The 24,358-nt window shown below is 45.1% G+C and overlaps 1 protein-coding gene across 1 annotated transcript in view; it reads left to right on the forward strand.

Annotated features, from left to right (window-relative positions):
• LOC124622173 (UDP-glucosyltransferase 2-like) overlaps positions 1 to 24,358 on the forward strand; it is a 143,914-nt gene that overhangs the window by 64,804 nt on the left and 54,752 nt on the right. The window contains exon 4 of the mRNA XM_047147817.1: positions 12,413 to 12,872. Within this exon, the coding sequence (XP_047003773.1) occupies positions 12,413 to 12,872 (460 nt within the window). The remainder of the gene's footprint in view (positions 1 to 12,412; positions 12,873 to 24,358) is intronic.

Genomic DNA, 24,358 nt, shown 5'->3' on the forward strand with positions numbered 1-24,358 from the left:
CTGAATATGGCGCCTTGCTAGGTCGTAGCAAATGACGTAGCTGAAGGCTATGCTAAACTATCGTCTCGGCAAATGAGAGCGTAAGTAGACAGTGAACCATCGCTAGCAAAGTCGGCAAAGTACAACTGGGGCGAGTGCTAGGGAGTCTCTCTAGACCTGCCGTGTGGCGGCGCTCGGTCTGCAATCACTGATAGTGGCGACACGCGGGTCCTATGTATACTAACGGACCGCGGCCGATTTAAAGGCTACCACCTAGCAAGTGTGGTGTCTGGCGGTGACACCACACTATGTCCTAGGTGCTCCGGCACGGTCTATGAACTAGACAAAGATGTAGTCAAGATGATGGCATTCACCTGATGAGCTTCATGCTGCTTGCCGCCAACCATCTGCCGGTGGAGAAACTAACTAAGTACCAACCAGTGGCGGATAGATAGGGCGGGGGGGGGGGGGGGGGGAGGAGTCGCGGGGCGTGCACCCTTTCCCCAGCCCCCGACCCCCCCCCCCTTCCGCGGGGCCTCCCGCATTGACACCCGCGCCGCCCGCGCCAGTCACCCCGCACACTACTAGTTAGTTTCTTTCAGCAGCCGACTCGACTGAATCGAGTTATCGAGTAGTTGTACTTTCCTATGTAGCACGCGCGTCCGCGTCATCGCATTTTATACGTTCCTGTCTGGCACAGAGATAGCTAACACACACCTACGAGAAAAGTCGCGACCATTCTAGTGATCTCGATACGTTATTCTGTCTGTCATTTGTTCGAGAAAAGTCGCGAATATTCTACTGCTTTCTTGTACAGAGTACAATGGAGGAGGATCGATTTAATGGTTTAGCTCTGTTGAACACTCACACTGACACTGATTGTCTAGCTGAAGATGTAATTAACCGATTCGCCAGGAAGAGCAAGCGCATAGAATTCATCATTTAAAGAAGAGAACCACAATTGTAACAATTATATCATCAGATGTCACTGTCTTATATATGTGTATAATCAGAATGAAATTTTCACTCTACAGCGGAGTGTGCGCTGATATGAAACTTCCTGGCAGATTAAAACTGTGTGCCGGACCGAGACTTGAACTCGGGCCTTTGCCTTTGCGGGCAAGTGCTCTACCGACTGAGCTACCCAAGCACACCTCACGCCCCGTCCTCACAGCTTTAATTCCGCCAGTACCTCGTCTCCTACCTTCCAAACTTCACAGAAGCTCTCCTGTGAACCCTGCAGAACTAGCACTCCTGGAAGAAAGGATATTGCGAAGACATGGCTTAGCCCCAGCCTGGGGGCAAAGGCCCGAGTTCAAGTCTCGGTCCGGCACACAGTTTTAATCTGCCAGGAAGTTTCACGTGTATAATCAGTTTAAATAGATCTTTCCTAACCTTTGCCTGTGATTTGATGATGATTTTTTTTTTTTTTTTTTTTTTTTTTTTTTTTTTTTTTTTTTTTTTTTTTTTACAGTGTAAGTAAAGGTAGCTCAAGATATCTTTAGCGCGTCCTCCTTGAGGGTTTTCTGTATCCGTCACTACTACCAACAACACCACATCACAGAGTGCTGCCAATACCGGACTTCCGCGCGGAAGCCAGCAGCAGGGACTCTTGGGATCCACATTCCTCTTCAACACTCAGGTGGCTTCGGGTGCTGTAACCTACCAGGGGTAGGTAGCAGATCATCCGACGACACGGCTACCGACACCAAGTACGCATCGGATGGGCCACATGTGTCATCGTAGAATTCTGAGTCGGACCGAATACACTCCAGTAGCCAGCCCGAAAGAGCCCTGCCTGTTCGCCGGCAGCCGGCCGCGGAGTCAGGGTCACTGACATCTGCTGGGCGCGCAACCGCTCAGCTGATTCGACCGACGTCAGTTACACTGAAGCGCCAAAGGAACTGGTACGCGCATGCGTGTTCAAATACAGAGATATGTGCCGTGGTCGGGAACGCCTATATAAGACAAGTGTCTGGCACAGTTGTTATATCGGTTACTGCTGCTGCGATGGAAGGTTATTTGATGTGAGTTTGAACGTGGCGTTATAGGCGGCGCACGAGCGATGGGACACAGAATCTCCGAGGTAGCAATGAAGTGGGGATTTTCCCGCACGACCATTTCACGAGTGTACCGTGAATATGATGAATCCGGTAAAACATCAAATCTCTGACATCGCTGCGGGCGGAAAAAGATCTGCAAGAACGGGATCAACGACGACTGAAGAGAATAGCTCAACGTATCAGAAATGTAACCCCTCCGCATATTGTTGCAGAATCAGTGCTGGGCCACCAACAAGTGTCAGCGTGCGAACCATTCAACGAAACATCATCGATATGGGCTTTCGGAGCCGAAGGCGCACTCGTGTACGCTTGATGACTGCACGACACAAAGCTTTATGCCTCTCTTGGGCCTTTCAACGCCGACTTTGGACTGTTGATGACTGAAACATGTTGTCTGGTCGGACGAGTTTCGTTTCAAATTGTATCGAGCGGATGGACGTGTACGGGTATGGAGACAACCTCATGAATCCAAGGAACCTGCGTGTCAGCAGGGGACTGTTCAGGCTGGTTGAGGCCCTGTAATGGTGTGGAGCGTATGTACGAGGTGTGGCTAGAAAAAAACCGGACTAGTACTGGTGAAACAATAAAACGAATGCAATAAGGCTGAAAGTCGCGTGGCCTGTCACGTGACTCTCGCTCCGCCTACTGCTCGAGTTTCATCTGCCTCCTGCACTCAGTCTGCCCGTGGCGTCTGTTTTAAGTAGTTGACGTTTTGTCTGTGCGTCGGAAAATGTTGAGTGTACAGAAAGAACAGCGTGTTAACATCAAATTTTGTTTCAAACTAGGAAAATCTGCAAGTGAAACGTTTGTAATGCTACAACAAGTGTACGGCGATGATTGTTTATCGCGAACACAAGTGTTTGAGTGGTTTAAACGATTTAAAGATGGCCGCGAAGACACCAGTGATGACAATCGCACTGGCAGACCATTGTCAGCAAAAACTGATGCAAACATTGAAAAAATCGGTAAACTTGTTCGACAAGATCGCCGTTTAACAATCAGAGCAGTGTCTGAGTTAGCAGGAGTTGACAAGGAAAGTGTTAGCCAGATTCTTCATGAAAGTTTCAATATGAACAAAGTGTGTTCAAAAATGGTTCCAAAGTGTCTCACAATTGAACAGAAGGAACGCCGAAGAATGATTTGTTCTGACATCCTGGAAAACATTGAAAGTGATCCCACCTTCTTACAAAATGTTATTACTTGCGATGAATCGTGGTTTTTTACTTACGATCCCGAAACTAAACGCCAATCGATGCATTGGAAAACTCCTGGTTCTCCACGACAAAAAAAGCACGAATGTCAAAATCGAAATTCAAGGCAATGATGATTGTTTTTTTTTTGACATCAAAGGGATTGTGCACATTGATTGGGTACCAGAGGGACAAACAGTGAATCAGCATTACTACATTAGCGTCCTGGCTACCCTACGTGAGCGAGTACGGAGAAAACGGAACGATTTGTCGAGAAAAAAGTCATGGATCCTTCACCAAGACAATGCCCCAGCTCACAGTGCGTTGTCAGTGAAGACGTTTTTGGCAAAACACAACATTCCCATCTTAGATCATCCACCCTACTCACCTGATTTGGCCCCCTGTGACTTTTTTCTTTTCCCTAAAGTCAAGTCAGCTTTGAAAGGAACTAGATTTGAGACTGTTGAAGCAATAAAAGAAAAAGCGACGGAAGTAATGTATGGACTTACCGAAAATGATCTGCAGCATTGCTATGAACAGTGCAAAATTCGTATGGAGCGGTGTAGAGACCGAGGAGGAGAGTACATTGAAGGAGATAACATGAAATTGTAAATAATTGTAAATAAATGCTTTTTCCAGCATCAGTCCGGTTTTTTTCTAGCCGCACCTCGTATTTGAAGAAATTTGTGACCCATGATGCGTCTAGATACGACTCTGACAGGTGACATGTACGTAACCATCCGGCCTCATCTCCTGTATCCATCCACGTCCATTGTGCATTCCGACGGGCTTGGGCAATTCCAGCAGGGCAATGCGACACCTTAAATGTCCAGAATTGCTACAGAGTGGCTGCACGATCAGTCTCCTGAGGTTAAACGCTTCCGCTGCCCACCAAACTCTCCAGATATGAGCATCATTGAGCGTATCGGGGATGCCTTGCAACGTGCTGTTTAGAGGAGATCTCCACCCCCTCGTACTCTTACAGATTTATGGACATCGCTGCAGGATTCGTTGTGTTCATTACCTCCAGCTCTACTTCAGACATTAATCGAGTCCATGTCACGTCGTGCTGCGACACTTCTGCGTGCTCGAGGGAGTGCTACACGATAGTAGGCAGGTGTACCCGTTTCTTTGGCTCTTCAGTGTATATCTGCTTGTGCAACAGCTAAAGTTGAAAATGTATATTTATGACGTTTCTCAGCGTTCTTTCCGCTGGAACATACTGTAAGGATCTTTATTATTAATTAAAATTTGTAAACAAACACCATATTACGTTAACAAGTGCAGACTATACGGAATTAATAGCAAAATGAAACTCAAGAGTAGAAATTGGCTACATCCAGGAAACAAGAATGTAGTGTAATCTTCTCGGCGACCTTGTTTTGACCTTTCGTCATGTAGAATGCGTTGTAGTTTCTTTGGTCTACCAAGATGACGACAGCTGGGTTCAGAAGGTGTACGCATATATTCCTGGTTCGAAGAATGTTCTGGAAAATCTATGTGGCTGTGAAGTTACCTTACAGGAGTATAGATTATTCCATGACCTTACTGGTGAACTGTGGGACAACAGTACCTTGCTGCAAAAACATTCGGGGCAGTCTGCTGGCCGTCTTCGGGCGTATGCAGGCGAACGTACGCTGAGCTTCCCTATATAATACCCCACTGGAGCAGTATGGGGTGACTACTTGTCACTGCGCATGCATGGCATGAGCACATATGCTTCTGATGCAGCTGCGTGCGCTGCTCCGAGCCCCTTCTGTGATGAACGCTAGTCTCATCTACAGGGTGTTCGGAAGTTCCCGTTACAAACTTCTAAGACTTGTAGAAGAGAGTGAGTACATAATATTTTGCACAGGAGCCCATGGCCGGGAATGTACAGGGTGGAGGGCTTACGTCGTCTGGTCGAGACTGTATAACAAATAGGTTCCTTTCGCAGTATGCAGATGCATTAGCTCCATACTTAACAATCATATACAACCGTTCGCTCGACGAAAGATCCGTACCCAAAGCCTGGAAAGTTGCGCAGGTCACACCTATATTCAACAAAGGTAGTATGAGTAATCCACTAAATTACAAGCCCATATCGTTAACGTCGATGTGTATCACGATTTTAGAACATATATTGTGTTCGAACATTATGAATTACATCGAAGAAAACTGTCTATTGACACACAGTCAACATGGGTTTAGAAAACATATTTCCTGTGAAACACAACTAGCTCTTTATTCACATAAAGTGTTGAGTGCTATTGACAAGGGATTTCAGATGGATTCCGTATTTCTGTATTTCCGGAAGGCTTTTGACACTGTACCTCAGAAGCGGCTCGTAGTGAAATTGCGTGCTTAAGGAATATCGTCTCAGTTATGTGACTGGATTTGTGATTTCCTGTCAGAGAGGTCACAGTTCGTAGTAATTGACGGGAAGTCGTCGAGTAAAACAGAAGTGATTTCTGGCGTTCCCCAAGGTAGTGTTATATGCCCTTTGCTGTTCCTTCTCTATATAAACGACTTGGGAGACAATCTGAGGAGCTGTCTTCGGTTGTTTGCAAATGACTCTGTCGTTTATCGACTAGTAAAGTCATCAGAAGATCAAAACAAACTGCAAAACGATTTAGAAAAAAATATCTAAATGGAGCGAAAAGTGGCAGTTGGCCCTGAATAACGAAAAGTGTGAAGTCACCCACATGAGTGCTAAAGGGAACTCGTTAAACTTCTGTTACACGATAAATCAGTCTAATCTAAAAGCCGTAAATTCCACTAAATACCTAGGTATTACAATTACGAACAACTTAAATTGGAAGGAACACATATAAAATGTTGTGGGGAAGGCTAATCAAGGACTGCGCTTTATTGGCAGGACACTTAGAAAATGTAACAGACCTACTAAGGAGACCGTGTACACCACGCTTGTCCGTCCTCTTTTAGAATACTGCTGCGACGTGTGGGATCCTTACCAGATAGGACTGACGGAGTACATCGAAAAAGTTCAAAGAAACGCAGCACGTTTTGTATTATCGCGAAAAATGGGAGTGTCACAGAAATGATACAGGATTTGCGCTGGAAATCGTTAAAAGAAAGGCGTTTATCGTTGCGACGGAATATTCTCACGAAATTCCAATCACTAACTTTCTCCTCCGAATGCGAAAATATTTTGTTGACACCGAACTATATAGGGGGGAACGATCACCACAATAAAATAAGGGAAATCAGAGCTCGTACGGAAAGATACAGGTGTTCATTCTTTCCGCGCGCTATACGAGATTGGAATAATAGAGAATTGTGAAGGTGGTTGGATGAACCCTCTGCCAGGCACTTAAATGTGATTTGCAGAGTATCCATGTAGATGTAGATGTAGATGTAGACGTACGTCAAATCTGGAAACCGCCGTCACATTCGTTCCATTATACAGAGTATCTCAACAGTCATGGTCAATATTGAGGGATATGTCCGGAATGATCCTTCGAAGCAAAAACGTCAAGGTGGAGGAGGTAGTGCGGACCGAAGCAGGAAAAAATTGTCTAGAAAACATGGGCTCTAAAAGGCATCCCTTAGGGCTATGAGCACTTGTTCAGTACAACAAACGTGTTTCGCAGTATCGAAGATGAACAAGTACTCATAACTCTTAACGTATGCACTTTAGAGCCGCGTGGTTTGAGGCGTCATGTCATGGACTTCGCGGCCCCTCCCGCTGGAAATTCGAGTCCTCCCTAGGGCACCGGTGTGTGTGTTGTTCTTAGCATAAGTTAATTTAAGTAGTGTGTAAGTCTAGGGACCGATGACCTCGGCAGTTTGGTCCCTTAGGAATTCGTACACATTTGAACATTTGCAGTTTAGAGACCATTTCAACTGCAAATTTTGAAATGTAACCGCCAATTACTTTGTCGCGCAAAGTTGTAGGTATCCGACTGTACTTGCATCATCATCAATAGTATCCTAGATCAGCAAGTTCAATGCTCGTATTGCGTCAGTTAAACAGCTGATCACATCTGCGTATAAAATGAACGATCGGGAGGTTTTGTCACTGTGTTGCAACGGAACACTATCCCAGTGAAACAAAGTAATTAGAAATACAGATAAACTGGTTATGATTATACGTAGGGCGTCGTCTAACCAGGAAGAAACAAGAAAATTCTAGGTACTGAAATTCAAATCAAATCTGAATACAATAGATATTTATTCGCTCAAATAACTGAACAAAAAATACACGAAATGACGAAGAATTCGCCGCTATTTAAACCAGTACAAAAACACGTACAACATTTGAGGGGGAGCTCTGTAGAATCTCAACTGAAATTACAAAATCTCCCTAACACAGTGTGAAGGTACCAATTTACCTGGAACACTCAGGTCTGCAGGGAGAAACGCAAAAAGCTTTCCTAATATGAACACCTCGCAAATGCAAAATTAACAAGTACAGGACTCAGACAAAAATACAGCTAATCAAAAGACACATGTTGCGTAGTAAAATCTGAAAAATTGTCACCTCTTCGGAAAGTGGATTACGCTTCCATGAAAAAGAGTGGCCCTTACAACTCTCCGAACTCAGCAAGCGTGCGCCTAACCCCGCCAGTGAGCACAGGGTTAGGACGGGCGAGACAGCTGTAGGAAAACGGTGCCCCGGGTAACCTCGAGTGCGTTAGAGGGCGTCAACCGACAAGGGCCTCCAGTTATGTTCTGTCAAACGAAAGGATTTTCGAACATTACTGGTTTCGAACATTATGAATTATCTTGAAGAAACCGATTTATTGATGAATAGTTACCACGATTTCAGAAAATATTGTTCTCGAAACTTCCTGGCAGATTAAAACTGTGTGCTGGACCGAGACTCGAACTCGGGATCTTTGCCTTTCGCGGGCAAGTGATATAGTGTAGAGCTCTTGCCCGCGACATGCAACGGTCCCGATTTCGACTCTCTGTTCGGCACACAGTTTTAATCTGTCAGGAAGTTTCATATCAGCGCACACTCCGCTGCAGAGTGAAAATCTCATTCTGTAATATTGTTCTTGTAAAACAAGTACGTCAAGTTATCCTTCATCAAATCTGACTCCCCACTGACTCCCCACTTCTTGAAAAATTCTACGTGGCAGAGAGGACTCGCAACCATTGCCAAAGTGACCAGTGAGAATATTCGCTTCATGTATTTGAATACAGGGGAAACCTGCACAAATTTTTCATTCTTGACTTACAGAACGAATCTTAACATGCTAGAGGTTGGTACCGACTGCTGGGCATGTTCCTCTTATTGTACCACACCTTGTCGGCAAAACATGGTGGCGAACAAGGCACATTTAACTGGATAACAAAATCTGGAGTGAAAGGCAACGAATTTTCTCACACCGGATGAGCAGAGCCACGGCGGTCCGTTCTTAAATATGCGTAGAGGGAGGTGAATCGTCACGCTCGTTGATACACTAGAGTCTTTCAGTGCCTTAGCGGCAGACTGCCTTCAAACGGGCAATCCATTGGCATTTGCTGACGAAAGTGTGGAGCAGGGGCTTATCGCACCCGACTTTTGCAAACTGCAGTGCCCTGGGGACCATATCCCTTCTCTAAAGCAGTGTGACTAACCTCCAGTGGTCGAGTCAGATCACAGTACACCATACCCGAGGCCAGTCGTTTCTAACAAGATAACGCGAAACCTTCTTCCTGAGTTGGAAAGCGTTATACTCTCCTGAAAAACAGCCAAGAAATAAGCGCAAAAATAATCAGATATCTCACAGCGATATGTGACTGTCACGTCACAATTTTTATCTTGTTTTGGATCATACTACCGCCTTTCAGTACATGGAAAGGACGAGACTGCTGAAGAAGAAATTTGTTTCGTGATTTTGAAGATGAAATAGTGCTCATTGTTCTTAAGATCTGCATTTTGGAGCTCATGTTTGCTAGACGTTTTTGCTTCAAAGTTTCGTTCCTGTAATACCCCTGGATATTGGCCAATTCCTCCTGGGACACCCTGTATATATGAATCACTCGAAATACGACTGTCTTAGGCCATGATCAACCCGGCCGGCAGTTGCCAGTTACATAATGCATGGAATCCAGTTACAGGAAACCTTAGTACTCTGCGTAGACGGCATCGTTCAGTGATTTTATCGTGTGAAGACGATTGGTGTGTTATCGAAAGAGTGAACTTTCACCACAGAGGGCACTCAGAGCAGTGGACAGAATTACAGCAGAAGCATATGCGCTTAAGAAACGCATGTGCAGTGACAACTTGGTACACCACGCATTTGCCTGTGGAATATTAAACAAGAGAGCTCAGTGAGCTTTCGCCAGTATACACCTTAAGATGGCCAGAAGACTCTACGCCGAAACATTGTGACAGCGAGTTACTGACATCTCTGAATAACTGGAGTGAAATGAATGGAAAGGAAATGGAATAGGAGAGAGAAAGGAAGGAAATAAGACTTCCAGCCGCACGGGGCCTTGAGGCCTGCAACGGCGAGAGTAGAAAATTTGTGCCGAACCGGGAATTGACCGTGGATGCCCCGCTACTCTAGACCGGCTGCCGTAACCGCCTGCGCCATCGGGACAGGGCTTCCGTCAGACCCAAAAGTCCCAACCTCCCGTTCAAATTTATGATTCCTGTAGAACCTCAGACGTTGGTTGTGCATCTGCACTGAAACTTTTTCATCAAACAGCCGTAGCGCCCACAGAATCTGAAACGGTACAGTAGTTTCCGCTCCATAAGCAGCAGGTTTCGCTGCTCACTCGCACCGGGAAATACAAACGGGTGCAACAGAACCCATGTGGACGGGTGGAAAGAAATGTGTCAGGCTTCACAATACGTATTTATATGTGTCGTGTATTATGCATTTCTTGTACGTGAATGTGAATCTGGACATGAACTTTCCTAATCCTCCTCACACCTTTCCATAAAGCGTGGCCAAATCTTAGTTGGGAAGTAGTTCCATAGTATAGTAGTGCCAACCTTACTCCTGGGCAGGGGTTCAGAGAGACAGCACAGGCACGTCAAAGTCAAAGACGTTCCAGTGTCACAAGATTTGGGGTGGAGAGGTTGGTCACGGCCAAGTGGTTCGACCATCCCCTCCACCGGTGCCCAGGAAGACCTGTGGGTGCCCGCGATATTCTGGGAGTGTTACAGAAGATGGGTAAGTGAGCAGACATGCCCTCAGTGCGTTTGTCTCGATGTTCACGCGTGGAAGAGAGGTGTTTGAATATTTGTAATAATTCTTTTATTTCCAGCTTCGGATTGTCTAAGGAAACGAATGTTCTCGTTTAATTTCGGAAATTTGACCCCCTGTGTTAATGTATCTGGTCCCCAGTTTGCCCATTATCCTCATCACATAGTGGATGTCCCATGTAAAGTATTGGGAGACTTTGGTGGTATACATTTGGCCAATGCAATTCCGTCATTCCCGTAGAAATGTGCGTGCAGATTAGTATATAATATACCCGAGCTATAAGTTGTAAAATTATAATATCTTTAACCACAACAATTGCTGCAATCGCTGTAAAGTCGAGTGATAATGTTTAAAATAAATAGGTAATCAATTGTCATCAATCTTTAACATACCCCAAAAATCACATAGGAGTCAAGTTAAAGAAATTCATTTAAAATAAAAGATATAGAATGCAGGGATCCACACATCAGCGTGTGAGCCCTCGAGCCCCTTACCTAGTATCGAACAGAAAGGGCACGTCCTCTAGGTAGCGCTCTCAAGCTCCCCTCCCAAGTTATCCGTTGCTAAATTTTCATTCAGCACTTGACGACATCAACTTTCATCTGGCGTCCCTAGGCAAGGAGGTTTGACGGTAATCTTTCAAACCTACGAGGGGTGTTCAGTAAGAAATGCAACACATTTTTCTCGGCCAGTTTTGGTTGAAAGAAATGTGGAATTTGCTGTGGGCAGCGTGGAATATTCCCGCTTCGACTTTATAGTTTCACGAAGTTCCATTGGGTGGCGGCGCATATTTAACCTTCAAAATGTCAACTGTAAGCAGGGAGCTGTCATTGAGCTGATTTTGGTACCAAATCAGAGCATCGCCGGTATTCACTAGAGCTCGCAGAACGTCTACGTAGAGCTAACACTGAATAAAACTTGGTCAGTCGTTGGACGAGGCATCTGTCATCATCGCAATAAGATCGCACAAACCTGTCCGATCCCCAGGATGCCGGCCGGCCGCACTCTGCTGTGACTCCTGCAATGTTGGGACGTGCGGACACTCTCATTCGAGGTGCCACAAAATTAATGCAAATGTACTTTTCTTCTTCATGATAGCCTGCCGTTGTGGCCGAGCGGTTCTAGGCGCTTCAGTCCGGAACCGCGCTGCTGCTACGGTCGCAGGTTCGAATCCTGCCTTGGGCATGGATGTGTGTGATGTCCGTAGGTTAGTTAGGTTTAAGTAGTTCTAAGTCTATGGGACTGATGACCTCAGACCCATAGTGCTCAGAGCGATTTGAACCATTTTTCTCCATGATAACGCAAGGCCTCACACAAGTCTGCACACACCCCGAGAGGAGTTCACAAAACTTCATTGGACTATTCTTCCTCATCCACCCCACAGCCTGGATCTCACTCTTTCCGACTTCCATCTAGTTGGCCCAATGAAGGATCCAATCTGCTGGAAGCAATACGTGGATGATGGGGACGTTGTTGGTGCAGCAAGACGTTGGCTCCGACGTCGACCAGCAGGTTGGTAGCTTGTGGGCATACAGGCTCTCCCAGTAAGGTGGGGTAGGGACGTCGCATTGAATGGGAATTATGTTGAAAAATAGGATTTTGTAGCTAAAACAGATGGAAATAATGTGGTGTATTGGAATCCAGAATAAAACCAACCGGCTTTCAGAAAAAAATGTACTGCATTACTTATTGAATGCCCCTCGCACTGATGACATCTGGCAGTTCGTCCGAAATTTCATGGAATGATTCCTGTGACTATTTGTAACAGTGGGTGAAATGTATCAATATCCATATAGTTTGGCTGCTCTATGGGATCTAATCTTCAATGAGTTCCTTCAGATGGGCATGACATACCTGAAGAAACTTGTGGACTCTCTTCCTCAACGAATTGAGGCCATTCAATAATGGCTAGAGGACTGTTGCACCGTATTAGCGTGATGTCTCATAGAGGTGACTAGTTTTTTGTCGAGTGTACATTCAGTCGTGAGTTTGTTGTGGTACTGATTTTGAACAACTGGTGGCTGGATTTCAGATCTGGTGAGAAGTTCGACTTGGTGGTGGTGGAGCGCCTGGGCTACTTCGCCTACTTTGGTCTAGTGCACAAGGTGGGGTCCCCACCACTGGTGGGTGTGCTGACCCTGTCGCCGCCGTTGTCGGTGTACCACAGCCACGGCAACCCCGTCAACCCGGCCTACATGCCCGACATGTGGCTCGGCTTCTCCGACCACATGGACTTCTGGCAGCGGCTGTACAACACCTACTTCTACCTGAGGCTGATGTACCAGTGGTTCTTTGAAATAGCTCCCATGCAGGAGGTGATCATGCGAAAATACGTCGGTCCGGATCCCCCGCCAGTCCACGAGACGGACAAGAATTTTAGTCTCCTGCTCATCAACAACCACTTCATCATGAACTATCCTCGGCCTCACCTTCCGAATATCATCGAACTGACAGGCATTCATGTCGCTACTGAACAAAAGCCATTGCCACAGGTAGGCACATTACAGAGTCTTAAAATTTTGGCTCAGTGTGGAACCGCGAGACTGCTACGGTCGCAGGTTCGAATCCTGTCCTTAGGTTACTTAGGTTTAAGTAGTTCTAAGTTCTAGGGGACTGATGACCTCAGATGTTAAGTCTCTTAGTGCTCAGAGCCATTTGATTTTTTCTTAAAATTTTGTTCTTGGAGGTACCTTACGTATCGTCTATGCAACCAGTTGAAGGCAGTTAGTTTGCTGCCATAAGCGTTTCGCTTCATTTGTTTGGGAAGCATCGTCAGTGGCCTGTAATACATGTTGCCTTTTTTTTACATACAATAAACGTATTATGTAGTAGATATAATATGCTGGTATATTACATTTTGTTGTGCCTTTCTCTTGTTTTTTTAGGTTAAAATTAACTTTTGTAGCACAAAGTTCGTAATGTGAACTTACCGTTCGGTGTTACGATTTCCTGCGCTGTTAACTCATGTGTGTGGTCTTGGAGATGTATTCGTCATTTTCCATATTCCAGCTGGCCGATTTCTGGCGTTCTTTCACCCACTGCATATATCACTTGTACTTTCGATTTTGTGATCAACATATGTGTGTTTTCTGTGTGTGTGTGTGTGTGTTGCCAACGGTGTTGTGTCTTTGTCTTTCTTTTGTTTTTGTTGTGGTTTGATTTTTTTTGTCATCTGTTGTGTGTGTGTGTTTATGTCTGTGTGGGGGGGGGGGAGGGGGGAGAGGGAGACATGGGAGAAGGAGAATCATTAATTATATCCTGGTTACATTTCGGTTTGTTATTTTTTTTAATCATATGGGACTTAACTGCTATGGTCATCAGTCCCTAAGCTTACACACTACTTAACCTAAATTGTCCTAAGGACAAACACACACACCCATGCCCGAGGGAGGACTCGAACCCCCGCCGGGACCAGCCGCACAGTCCATGACTGCAGCGCCTAAGACCGCTCGGCTAATCCCGTGCGGCTAGGTTCGTTATTGTTTTGGTGGCTAGCTAATCAGAGAGTTATTGCTTATATTTTGTCATTTGATTTTGTGACTGATGCCTTTTTTCTAGCTCTAAAGAAAATTTGTATTTATCTAAAGTTTAGCACGCATAGTACTTACAAGATAAACAGGGTGTCCCAGGAGGAACTGTCAGTATTCAGGGATATGACAGGAACCTTTATAGCAAAAATCTTCATAGGGACATACGTATTGTTCCGAATAGTTTCCAAGGTAGAACGCATTTAATCTACATTTGTTTTGGACTAGTGGTGAGGACGTAAGTGTGTTAACCACCTAACCTATCTGACGTTTTTTCTAGTCCAACCTACATCGTTGCTTGACACCTCTTCGCTCGGGATGTCTTTCTACCATTAAATTAGCCCGTTGGAAGTGCAGTAGTCCACGGTGTCTTGTGAATGACATAATGTGAGGTGTTGAGGGAGTAACAAGGAGAAGAATCGGTTAAAAGTGTTTGTACGAGTATATGCCTTAGCTAAAATGCCACACATGTACACTAATGAAGAATATGCAGATATGGCGCTATTTTTACGGCTTCTGCGACGGTAGTGCTCCTCCTGCTGTTGAAAACCACAGTCGGCGCTTTCCGAAACGTCGTATTCCTGACCGCAGAGTGTTTACCAGAGTTTTCAGCACACTGTGTGAAACAGGTATTCTTCCAAGTTCCCATGTTTCTTCACAACGTGTGATTCAACAACCTGTGCAGGAACAGCAACTCATTTTTGAAATCGTGCGATGTAATCCCACTATCAGCACACGGCGACTTTCTGCACGTGTCAGTGCCCCACGAACACGTGTATGGGAGAACATTACATGCGGAAAATTTGTGCTCATTTCACACAGAGCGCATCCATGATCTTCACATTGTCGACAGTGCCACTCGGCTTGAATTCTGTCACTGGTTAAATGACAATCGTACTTCGCTTCCGTTAATAATATTTAGAGATGAAGCCACGTTTACACAGAATGGAATAAACAACACAGGTAATAATCCTCTATGGTGGCAGGAAAATCCACACGCTACAGTGGAGACCAACTTACAAGATCGTTCTTCGATCAGTGTTGATCCGAATAAGTTGATAGGTCCAGCAATTTTAGAAGAACGAACGACGGGACAGAATTACTTGCCTTCTCTGAAAAATTCGTTTGTTGAACATCTTGAGGACGTTCCATTGGCCAGGCATTACTTTCAGCATTACGAAGCAACTCTACATTTTACCAGACGTGGTAGGGAACACCTCAACTGCACTTACCTAATGATTGTCTTTCTCGTGGTAGTACAATTAGCTGACAGCCAAGATCTCAAGACCTTAAGCCATTAGATTTCTGTTTATGGGGCTGGATGAAGTATGAGGTGCACAAACGGAAATCAGTACGCGAGAGGAACTATTTGGTAGCGTCATGGACGATGCTGCGATCATTAGCGAACGTGTAGAGGCAATCAGAACAATACAATATGTTCCACCAAGAGCACACAAATGCGTTTAAGTTGAAGGTGAGATATTCTAACACTTATCGTTAACTGTAAAACAGTTGTAATACGACGTTTGGTTCGAGGAGCACTCAATTGCGCCGTCATCAACGCCCATACGAAATAGCAATTTTTACGCAGTCCAAGTTTTACAAATCCAATCTAGTCACAGTCACGAATGGTAATGATGATGATGAGATGATGATGACAACACAAACACTCAGTCCCCGGGCAGAGAAATATCCCCAATCCGGCCGGGAATCGAACCCAGGGCACCGTGATCCAGAGGCAGCAACGCTAGCCACTAGACTACGAGCTGCTGGCAACCTTTGTAGTACGACGTATACGATAATACTTATAGGTGAATGTGTTAAAAATACGTATTTTTCAGTTTATACTTCACCTTCATGTTGTGTGTTTACTAACATATGTAAACCTGACAATGTATTGAATACTACCGAAAAGAATAAAAATGCACATTAAACGTGTTCTATCTGAGAGATATTCGGAACAGGGCATATGTTCATATGAAAGTTTTTGCTTCAAATGATTGTTCCTGTCACATCACCTAATATTGACCATTCCTCCTGGGACGCCGTGTTGAGGAAAAAGAGAAGTTGCAGCTATTCATTCAAGGCACACAGGTGTTGGAACGAAGAACTCCATTGGATCACCAGCTTATGCTCTTAGCTCACATTCTTCAACAAGGTGACTGATGGCCTTGGAGATCGACAGTCGCAGTTCTAGTGTTGGATGTTTTACCCATTCCTGTAGGTTATCTGCAAAAAATACGTGCCCTGTGCGAATTCTGTTTAAACTTTGCCATATATGACGATAGAGTTCAAAACCACCGGTTATTTCTGGCGGATCTATATGATCACGTAGATAGCAAAGAGCGTTTTCATGCGACAGTTCTAACCATTTGGTACTGAGACTGAGTCTGTGGACCGAGCGAGGTGGCGCAGTGGCCAGCACACTGGACTCGCATTCGGGAGGACGACGGTTCAATCCCGCGTCCGGCCATCCTGATTTAGGTTTTCCATGTTTTCCCCAAATCGCTCCAGGCAAATGCCGGGATGCTTCCTTTGAAAGGGCACCGCCGACTTCCTTCCTCTTCGTTCCCTAATCCGACGAGACCGATGACCTCGCTGTCTGGTCTCCTCCCCCAAAAACAACCCAACCCAACTGAGTCTGTCGCTAACCAGCTGTACAGCAAAGCGCTATCGTAGCTTTTGGGGCAGTGACCAATTTTCTGCCAGCTGGGTATGATCTGGTGGAAGGAACAGTTAGGGATAATTGATGATTTTATTTCTTTATGAGTTCTCCCTGTCTGTACAGAAGGAACGGAGCTATGTGGCTGAGTGCTGCAAACCAGTAGAGTGGAGTAGATAGGCCTGGTGCACCCAGTAACCATCCTCAGTGGGGTGTCCCACTGAAACCTCCCTGATTTCAAGGACCCAGGAGATAAAAACCATAGTATATACGACCATGATAAATGCACCCCATTGTAGAGCATCTCAAAGAATTTATATTCCCGCGTCAGAAGTGCCAAGTATCGTCGCCAGAGTGCAGCATGGTCTCACGAAGTGAGAATGACGACTCCACGGCAGCGTGCGCAAGCAGTAGTGTGGTTTGCAGAAACAAAATCGCCGATTACTGTGCAAAGAAATTATCGTCGTGCGTATGAATGTGATCCACCTGATGTGAAAACAATTAAGGAATGGTATAGGAAGCTTCTGGCAACAGGAAGTGTTCTGAAACATTCTGGCAGTGCTCGTTACGGAGTTTCAGAAGAGACAGTGGAGGATATCAGACAAACGTTTCTCAGAAGCGCACGTAAGTCAATTGGTCAAGCGTTAAGGCAACTTGATGTACTTCGATCAGCATTGCATCGTGTAGTTCACCAGCGTCTTCGTATGTGTGCTTACAAAGTGCAAGTTCTGCAACATCTGACGCCGAACGACAAACCACGCCGACAACAATTTGCTGCGGATATGCTGCAGCTATTGATATGGATGCCAGCTTCCTGGAAAGATGTTTATTCTCAGATTAGGCAACCTTCTTCACCTATGAGGAAGGGTTAATAGGCATAATGTTCGGATTTGGGGTTCGCAAAATCCGCACATTGTCATTGATCATGTTCGTGATAGCCCTAAACTAAACGTCTGATGTGGGATAATGCACGTCAGGACTCTTGGACCGTTCTTCTTTGCGGAACAATCAGTGAATGGGTCAGTGTATCTGGACACGTTGGAGTAGTCTGTGTATCCTCAGATATGAGACTTGCAACCCAACATCATTTTTCAACAACATGGAGCTCCGGCGCATTGGTCAACGGCTGTTCGCAATTTCCTTGATCGGAAATTTCCAATCGTTGGATCGTACACGGAGGACCCATTGCCTGGCCACCACGTTCACCCGAATTTACGCCGCTTGATTTATTTATGTGGGGATTTGTGTATGTGACCAAAGTGGTAGACATTCCTACGTTGCGACATCGTATCACTAATGCGATTGCAACAATAACAGAGCAAATGTTACAAAGAACTTGGCAGGAAACTGAATATAGACTCAATATTCTTCATGCTACAGATGGTTTACATGTAGTGGTGTATTGATGATAAATAAATAAATTCTTTGGGGTGCTCTACAATGTGGTGCATTTTTCATTGTCGTATCTACTGTGCTTTTTTTTTCCTGGATCTTGATTTGAGTGGGAAACCTGTATTTAACTGGACGTGTACCGTTTTAGAGTAAGTGCTATTCAACCGAATTGGTACAGAGCATTCAGCTACGGAGTAACCGGCCTCAGTGCTGAAGTCTGTAATGTGTTTGCTGATGCTCCATATGTAGTGTTACTAAACTTCTGAATAATGTTACTAAGGGTTCTTTTCTTGGAGCTTTGTTTGAAAGTCTGAAGTCACTCGTAGATATTTATGGTTTTTTTTTTGTGTCTGAGCGGTTTTTATTAAAATAAAGTACACGCTGACGATTTTCATATATGTTATTTAGATGAAAGCAACTTGTTTCAGTCTTGTTTATATTTGATGTAAGACCCATTTCTTGAAGTACTCTGTCGGAGTGGGCAAACCTTCTGTTAAAAGTGGTCTCGGTGCCTTCATATTCTTTGTGTTGGGCAAGAAAAGAAACTCAGGTTGCTCTCTATAAAAGCCTGTTGTTTCGCTCTTTTTTTCATGTCACTTAGAGCATTTGGTAATTCTTTACTGGTAAGAGGCAGGAAATTGTATGTTAAGCAGTGCATCTTTATTTAGTTTGTTAAACTTCCTTTTTTTTAATTTTGTGTGTACGTTGTTCATCTCGTGGTGGTCTAGAGAGAGATTTAATTCTGAGGGCTATCTGGCAACCTGAACGTCGGCATAGGCGGTAGCAAGATATACTGGTTAATTATCAACCACTACTGCACAAACAACTATAGAATTACGTCTGATGAGACAAAAATGTTGTCCCATTCGTCCATCTTCTAGGACTTACGTTTTTATTTTTATTTATTTATTCCATTCCATTGTAGATTGTTACTTATAATTTAAACACAGGCTGTACTGATTCTTACACAAATTGTCCAGTATACATTAATACTTAATATTATCCTACACAATACTACCTCCCATCACCAAAACGATTTCTACCATTAATAATAATAATAACAATAGTCAAAAATAATCTAAAAAATCCTATTTTGCAAAAAACTGCACCTACTACCAGATCTGTGTCTACTACTTTACAATAACTACAATTTTTGCCTGTCACATTCCACAATCGCTCCATTGCTCCCCCGGTCCACAGATAGGCCCTACCGGTTCCTTGGGTGCTGTGGAGGGCGTTTTGGTTGTATCTGCCTCTTACACTGTTTGCTGGCTCACTGGTTGCAGGGAAGGATTGCCCTGCTCCAAGAGAGCATTGTTGTTACTGGTAAGGTGTGCAGCCGCAATCCGATTTACGTCACATCGGTTCTTGTTCCGTGTGTGGCGGGACATGGCCCACTGCTGCGTTTCTCTCTGGTGTTGTTATGATGGCTGCACTTACGGTGATGGCAGTTCTTTTGCCGCTATTGTTGACCTCAGCTGCCTTGGCAGCGTTGCTTTGCCATCTTCTGCCGCAACCTCTCGTAATGCAGTAGACGGGGGGTTGACTGACAAGATAAAGCGCCGCCCAAGCCTTTCTTGAAACAGCATCGGCAGTGTTGTCCAAGATCTGTTACTCTGTCTCGCAACGCAATATCTTCTTGACACCGTGTCTTCCGTGCCGATTCACTTGCTGCCGATCAGTATCAGCAGCATCGGTATAAGTAAACATCCCCGGGTACTATGTTCTGGTGTACACTTTTGACTACTGGCATACTCGGAGGTCTGTCTTCTACCAGTTCGCTTCCCAGTAGGCGTCGTAGAGCACATGACTAGTCAGGATCCGTGTCAGGCCTCTTGAGGCTTTTAGGTGCTTCTATACTAGTCTCTGTTTCATATTTGGCTTAAACAGTAAGTCCTCTCATTGTTTCGGCATCCTTTCATCGTTTCCTCCATAGGTGCAGGATTGATTTTAAATTTGCTGCTTGCTTGTGGCCAGTGTTCCTATTAAGTTAAGCATTCCGTAACACTGTATTTTCTTCGGCCAACACGTCGCCGCTTTTTTTGGTATCTGGAGATCAAGTGGACACATTTCAAGTTTTACTTGCAAAGCCTCAACTGACACAGTGATGTTCTGGGATTATGCAATCCAGGAATCGTTACGATCAAATATCGCAGCAACAGTTTTAATCAGATCAGAAGCTTCACCTTTAGTTTTGCATGGACGCGGATGTTTCAGTGCAGACAGGCTGCGGAGGACTATGGCTCAACTAACACCCTTCCATCGCAGGCAAGGAGTGAGGCGGCTCAGTGGTACGACACTGGGATCTACACTACTGGCCATTAAAATTGTACACCACGAAGATGACGTGCTACAGACGCGAAATTTAACCGACAGGAAGATGATGCTGTGATATGCAAATGATTAGCTTTTCAGAGCATTCACACAAGATTGGCGCCGGTGGCGACACCTACAACGTGCTGACATGAGGAAAGTTTCCAACCGATTTCTCATACACAAACAGCAGTTGACCGCCGTTGCTTGGTGAAACGTTCTTGAGATACCTCGTGTAAGGAGGAGAAACGCGCACCATCACGTTTCCGACTTTGATAAAGGTCGGATTGTAGCCTATCGCGATTGCGGTTTATCGTACCGCGGCACTGCTGCTCGCGTTGGTCGAGATCCAATGACTGTTAGCAGAATATGGAATCGGTGGGTTCAGAAGGGTAATACGGAACGCCGTGCTGGATCCCAACGGCCTCGTATCACTAGCAGTCGAGATGAGAGGCATCTTATCCGCATGGCTGTAACGGATCGTGCAGCCACGTCTCGATCCCTGAGTGAACAGATGGGGACGTTTGCAAGACAACAGCCATCTGCATGAACAGTTCGACGACGTTTGCAGCAGCATGGACTATCAGCTCGGAGACCCTTGTCGCTCCATCACAGACAGGAGCGCCTGCGATGGTGTACCCAACGACGAACCTGGGTACACGAATGGCAAAACGTCATTTTTTCGGATGAATCCAGGTTCTGTTTGCAGCATCATAATGTTCGCATCCGTGTTTGGCGACATCGCGTGTATTCGTCATCGCCATACTGGCGTATCGCCAGGCGTGATGGTATGGGGTGCCATTGGGTACACGTCTCGGTCACCTGTTATTCGCATTGACGACACTTTGAACAGTGGACGTTACATTTCAGTTACGTTACGACCCGAGGCTCTACCCTTCATTCGATCCTTGCGAAACCCTACATTTCATCAGGATAATTCACGACCGCATGTTGCAGGTCCTGTACGGGCATTTCTGGATACAAGAAATGTTCGACTGCTGCCCTGGCCAGCACATTCTCCAGATCTCTCACCAACAGAAAACATCTGGTCAATGGTTCGTCACAATACGCCAGCCACTACTCTTGATGAACTGTGGTATCGTGTTGAAGCTGCATGGGCAGCTGTACCTGTACACGCCATCCAAGCTCTGTTTGACTCAATGCCCAGGAGTGTCAAGGACGATATTACGGCCAGAGGTGGTTGTCTTGGGTACTGATTTCTCAGGATCTATGCACCGAAATTGCGTGAAAATGTAATCACATGTCAGTTCTAGTATAATAGATTTGTCCAATGAATACCCGTTTATCATCTGCATTTCTTCTTGGTGTAGCAATTTTAATGGCCAGTAGTGTAAGTCAGATGGACGGTGATTCCGGCTCCTGTCTGTCCACTCAGATTTATGTAGCTCATGGTTTCCTTAGATCGGGATGTTACTTCTGAAAGGGGCCGATTCCCTTCCATATCATGCCCTAATCTGAGTTTGTGTCCCAGCTTTAATGACGGAACATGAAACCCTGATTTTCTCCCCTTCCTTCTTCGATAGACATCCTCGGTGTCACGAAGCAGCTTAAATCCGGTCCAGACTGTATACCAGTCAGGTGCCTCTCAGAGTATGCTGATAAAATGGCCCCATATTTAGCAATTACATACAACCGTTCGCTCACAGAAGGATCCGTACCTAAAGACTGGAAGTCAAGTCACACCAATACCGAAAAAGGGAAGTAGGAGTAATCCGTTGAATTACAGGACCATATCACTGACGTCGATTTGCAGTAGGGTTTTGGAACATATACTGTATTCGAACATTATGAAGTACCTCGAAGAAAACGATTTATTGACACGTAGTCAGAATGGATTCATAAAACATCGTTCTTGCGAAACACAACTAGCTCTTTATACTCGTGAATTAACGAGTGCTATGGATAGGGGATGTCAAATAGATTCCATATTTTTAGATTTCCAGAAGGCTTTCGACACCGTTCCTCACAAGCGTCTTCTAACCACACTGCGTGCCTATGGAATATCGCCTTAGTTGTGCGACTGGATTCGTGATTTCCTGTCAGGAAGGTCACAGTTCGTAGTAATAGACGGAAAGTCATCGAGTAAAATAGAAATAATATCCAGCGTTCCCCAAGGAAGTGTTATCGGCCCTCTATTGTTCCTGATCTCTATTAACTACATAGGAGACAATCTCAGTAGCCGTCTTAGATTGCTTGCAGATGATGCTGTCATTTACCGTTTTGTAAAGTCACCAGATGATCAAAACGACTTGCAAAATGATTTAGATAAGATGTCTGTATGGTGCGAAAAGTGGCAGTTGACCCTGAATAAAGGGAAGTGTGACGTTATTCACATGAGTACTAAAAGAAATCCGCTTAATTTCGATTACGCGACAAGTCACTCAAATCTGACATCTTTAAATTCAACTAAATACTTACAAATACCCTAAATTGGAACGATCACACAGATAATAATGTGGATAGAGCCAACCAAAGACTGCGATTCATTGGCAAAACACTTAGAAGGTGCAACAGGCCTAGTACAGAGACTGCTTACACCGCGCCAGTCCGCCCAATTTTGGAGTATTGCTGTGCGGTGTGGGATACGCATCAGATGGGACTGACGGATGACATCGCAAAAGTACAAAGATGGGCGGTTCGTTTTGTATTATCGCGAGGTAGGGGAGATAGTGCCACAGACATGATACGTGAATTGGAGTGGCAATCATTAAAACAAAGGCGTTTTTCGTTGCGACGGGATCTTCTCATGAAATTTCAGTCACCTGTTTTCTCCTCCTATTGCCAAAACATTCTGTTGGCACCCACCTACATAGGGAGAAATGATCATCACGATAAAATAAGAGAAATCAGGGCTCGCACAGAAAAACTTAAGTGCTAGTTTTACCCGCGTGCCGTTCGAGAGTGGAACGTTAGAGAGACGGCATGAAGGTGGTTCATTTAACCCTCTGCCAGGCACTTTATTGTGAATAGCATAGTAATCACGTAGATTTAGATGTAGATGTTCGATCGCAGACATCGACATAGCCTTTGTTAAACTATGAAAATCTTTTGCCTTTCGCATGACGTTGCCACCGGGCAATTTTGTCGACTGTTACATGTGAAATACACTCTGAGAAAAAAAAGCGAAGCACCATGAAAGAATTATCCGAATGCGATGGTAATCAGTAGATATGCCGCACGTGCCAAAACAAACAAATTATTACAATTTTAGAAAAAAAATGAATTATTTATGCAACAGAAAGAGCTTCACAAATTGAGCAAGTCAGTAACGCACTGGTCCGCCTCTGAGCCTTGGCATTAATTGACAGAGTTGTTGGATGTCCTCCCGATGGCTTTCATGCCAAATTCTGACCAATTGCCGCATTATATCGTCAAAATCCCGAGCTGGTTAGAGGGTCGTGCCCATAACGCTCCAAACTTTCTCAACTGGGGAGAGATCTGGCGACCTTGCTGGCCTAGGCATGGTCTGGCAAGCACCAAGACCAACAATAGAAACTCTTTCCGTGTGCAGGCGGGCACTATTATACTTAAATGTAAACCCAGAATGGCTTTCCAAGACGGGCAACAAAACGGGGAGCAGAGTATCATCGACATACCGGTGTGCTGTAACTGTGCGGCGGATGACAACCAAAGAGGTCCTGCTACGAAATGAAATGGCACCCCAAACCATTGCTCTTGGCTGTCGAGATGTACAGCTGCTGACAGGTTGGTATCCCACTGCTGTCTGGGCAGTCTCCAGACATGTCTTCGCTGGTCGTGGTGGCCGGGAATCTCACTGACTGGAACAGAAATGTCTTCAGTGACGAGTTCGGCTTCGCAGTGAGCCCAGATGGCTAGCGAAGAAGTGGCTAGAGACGCCCGGGACAGCAGTGGGTTACCAACCCGACTGTCGCCCGCCATACGGCCCGACAGCCAAGAGTGATGGTCTGAGATGACATTTCTTTTCATAGCATGAGCCCTTTGGATGTCATCCACGGCACCCTTACAGCCGATGGTACGTTGGCAATATTCAAACGCCACGTTTTGTTGGCCCTCATGGAAAGCCATCCTGGGCTTTAATTTT

The sequence above is a fragment of the Schistocerca americana genome, chromosome 7, assembly GCF_021461395.2.
Source record: "Schistocerca americana isolate TAMUIC-IGC-003095 chromosome 7, iqSchAmer2.1, whole genome shotgun sequence".
In the NCBI taxonomy this organism is placed as follows: domain Eukaryota; kingdom Metazoa; phylum Arthropoda; class Insecta; order Orthoptera; family Acrididae; genus Schistocerca; species Schistocerca americana.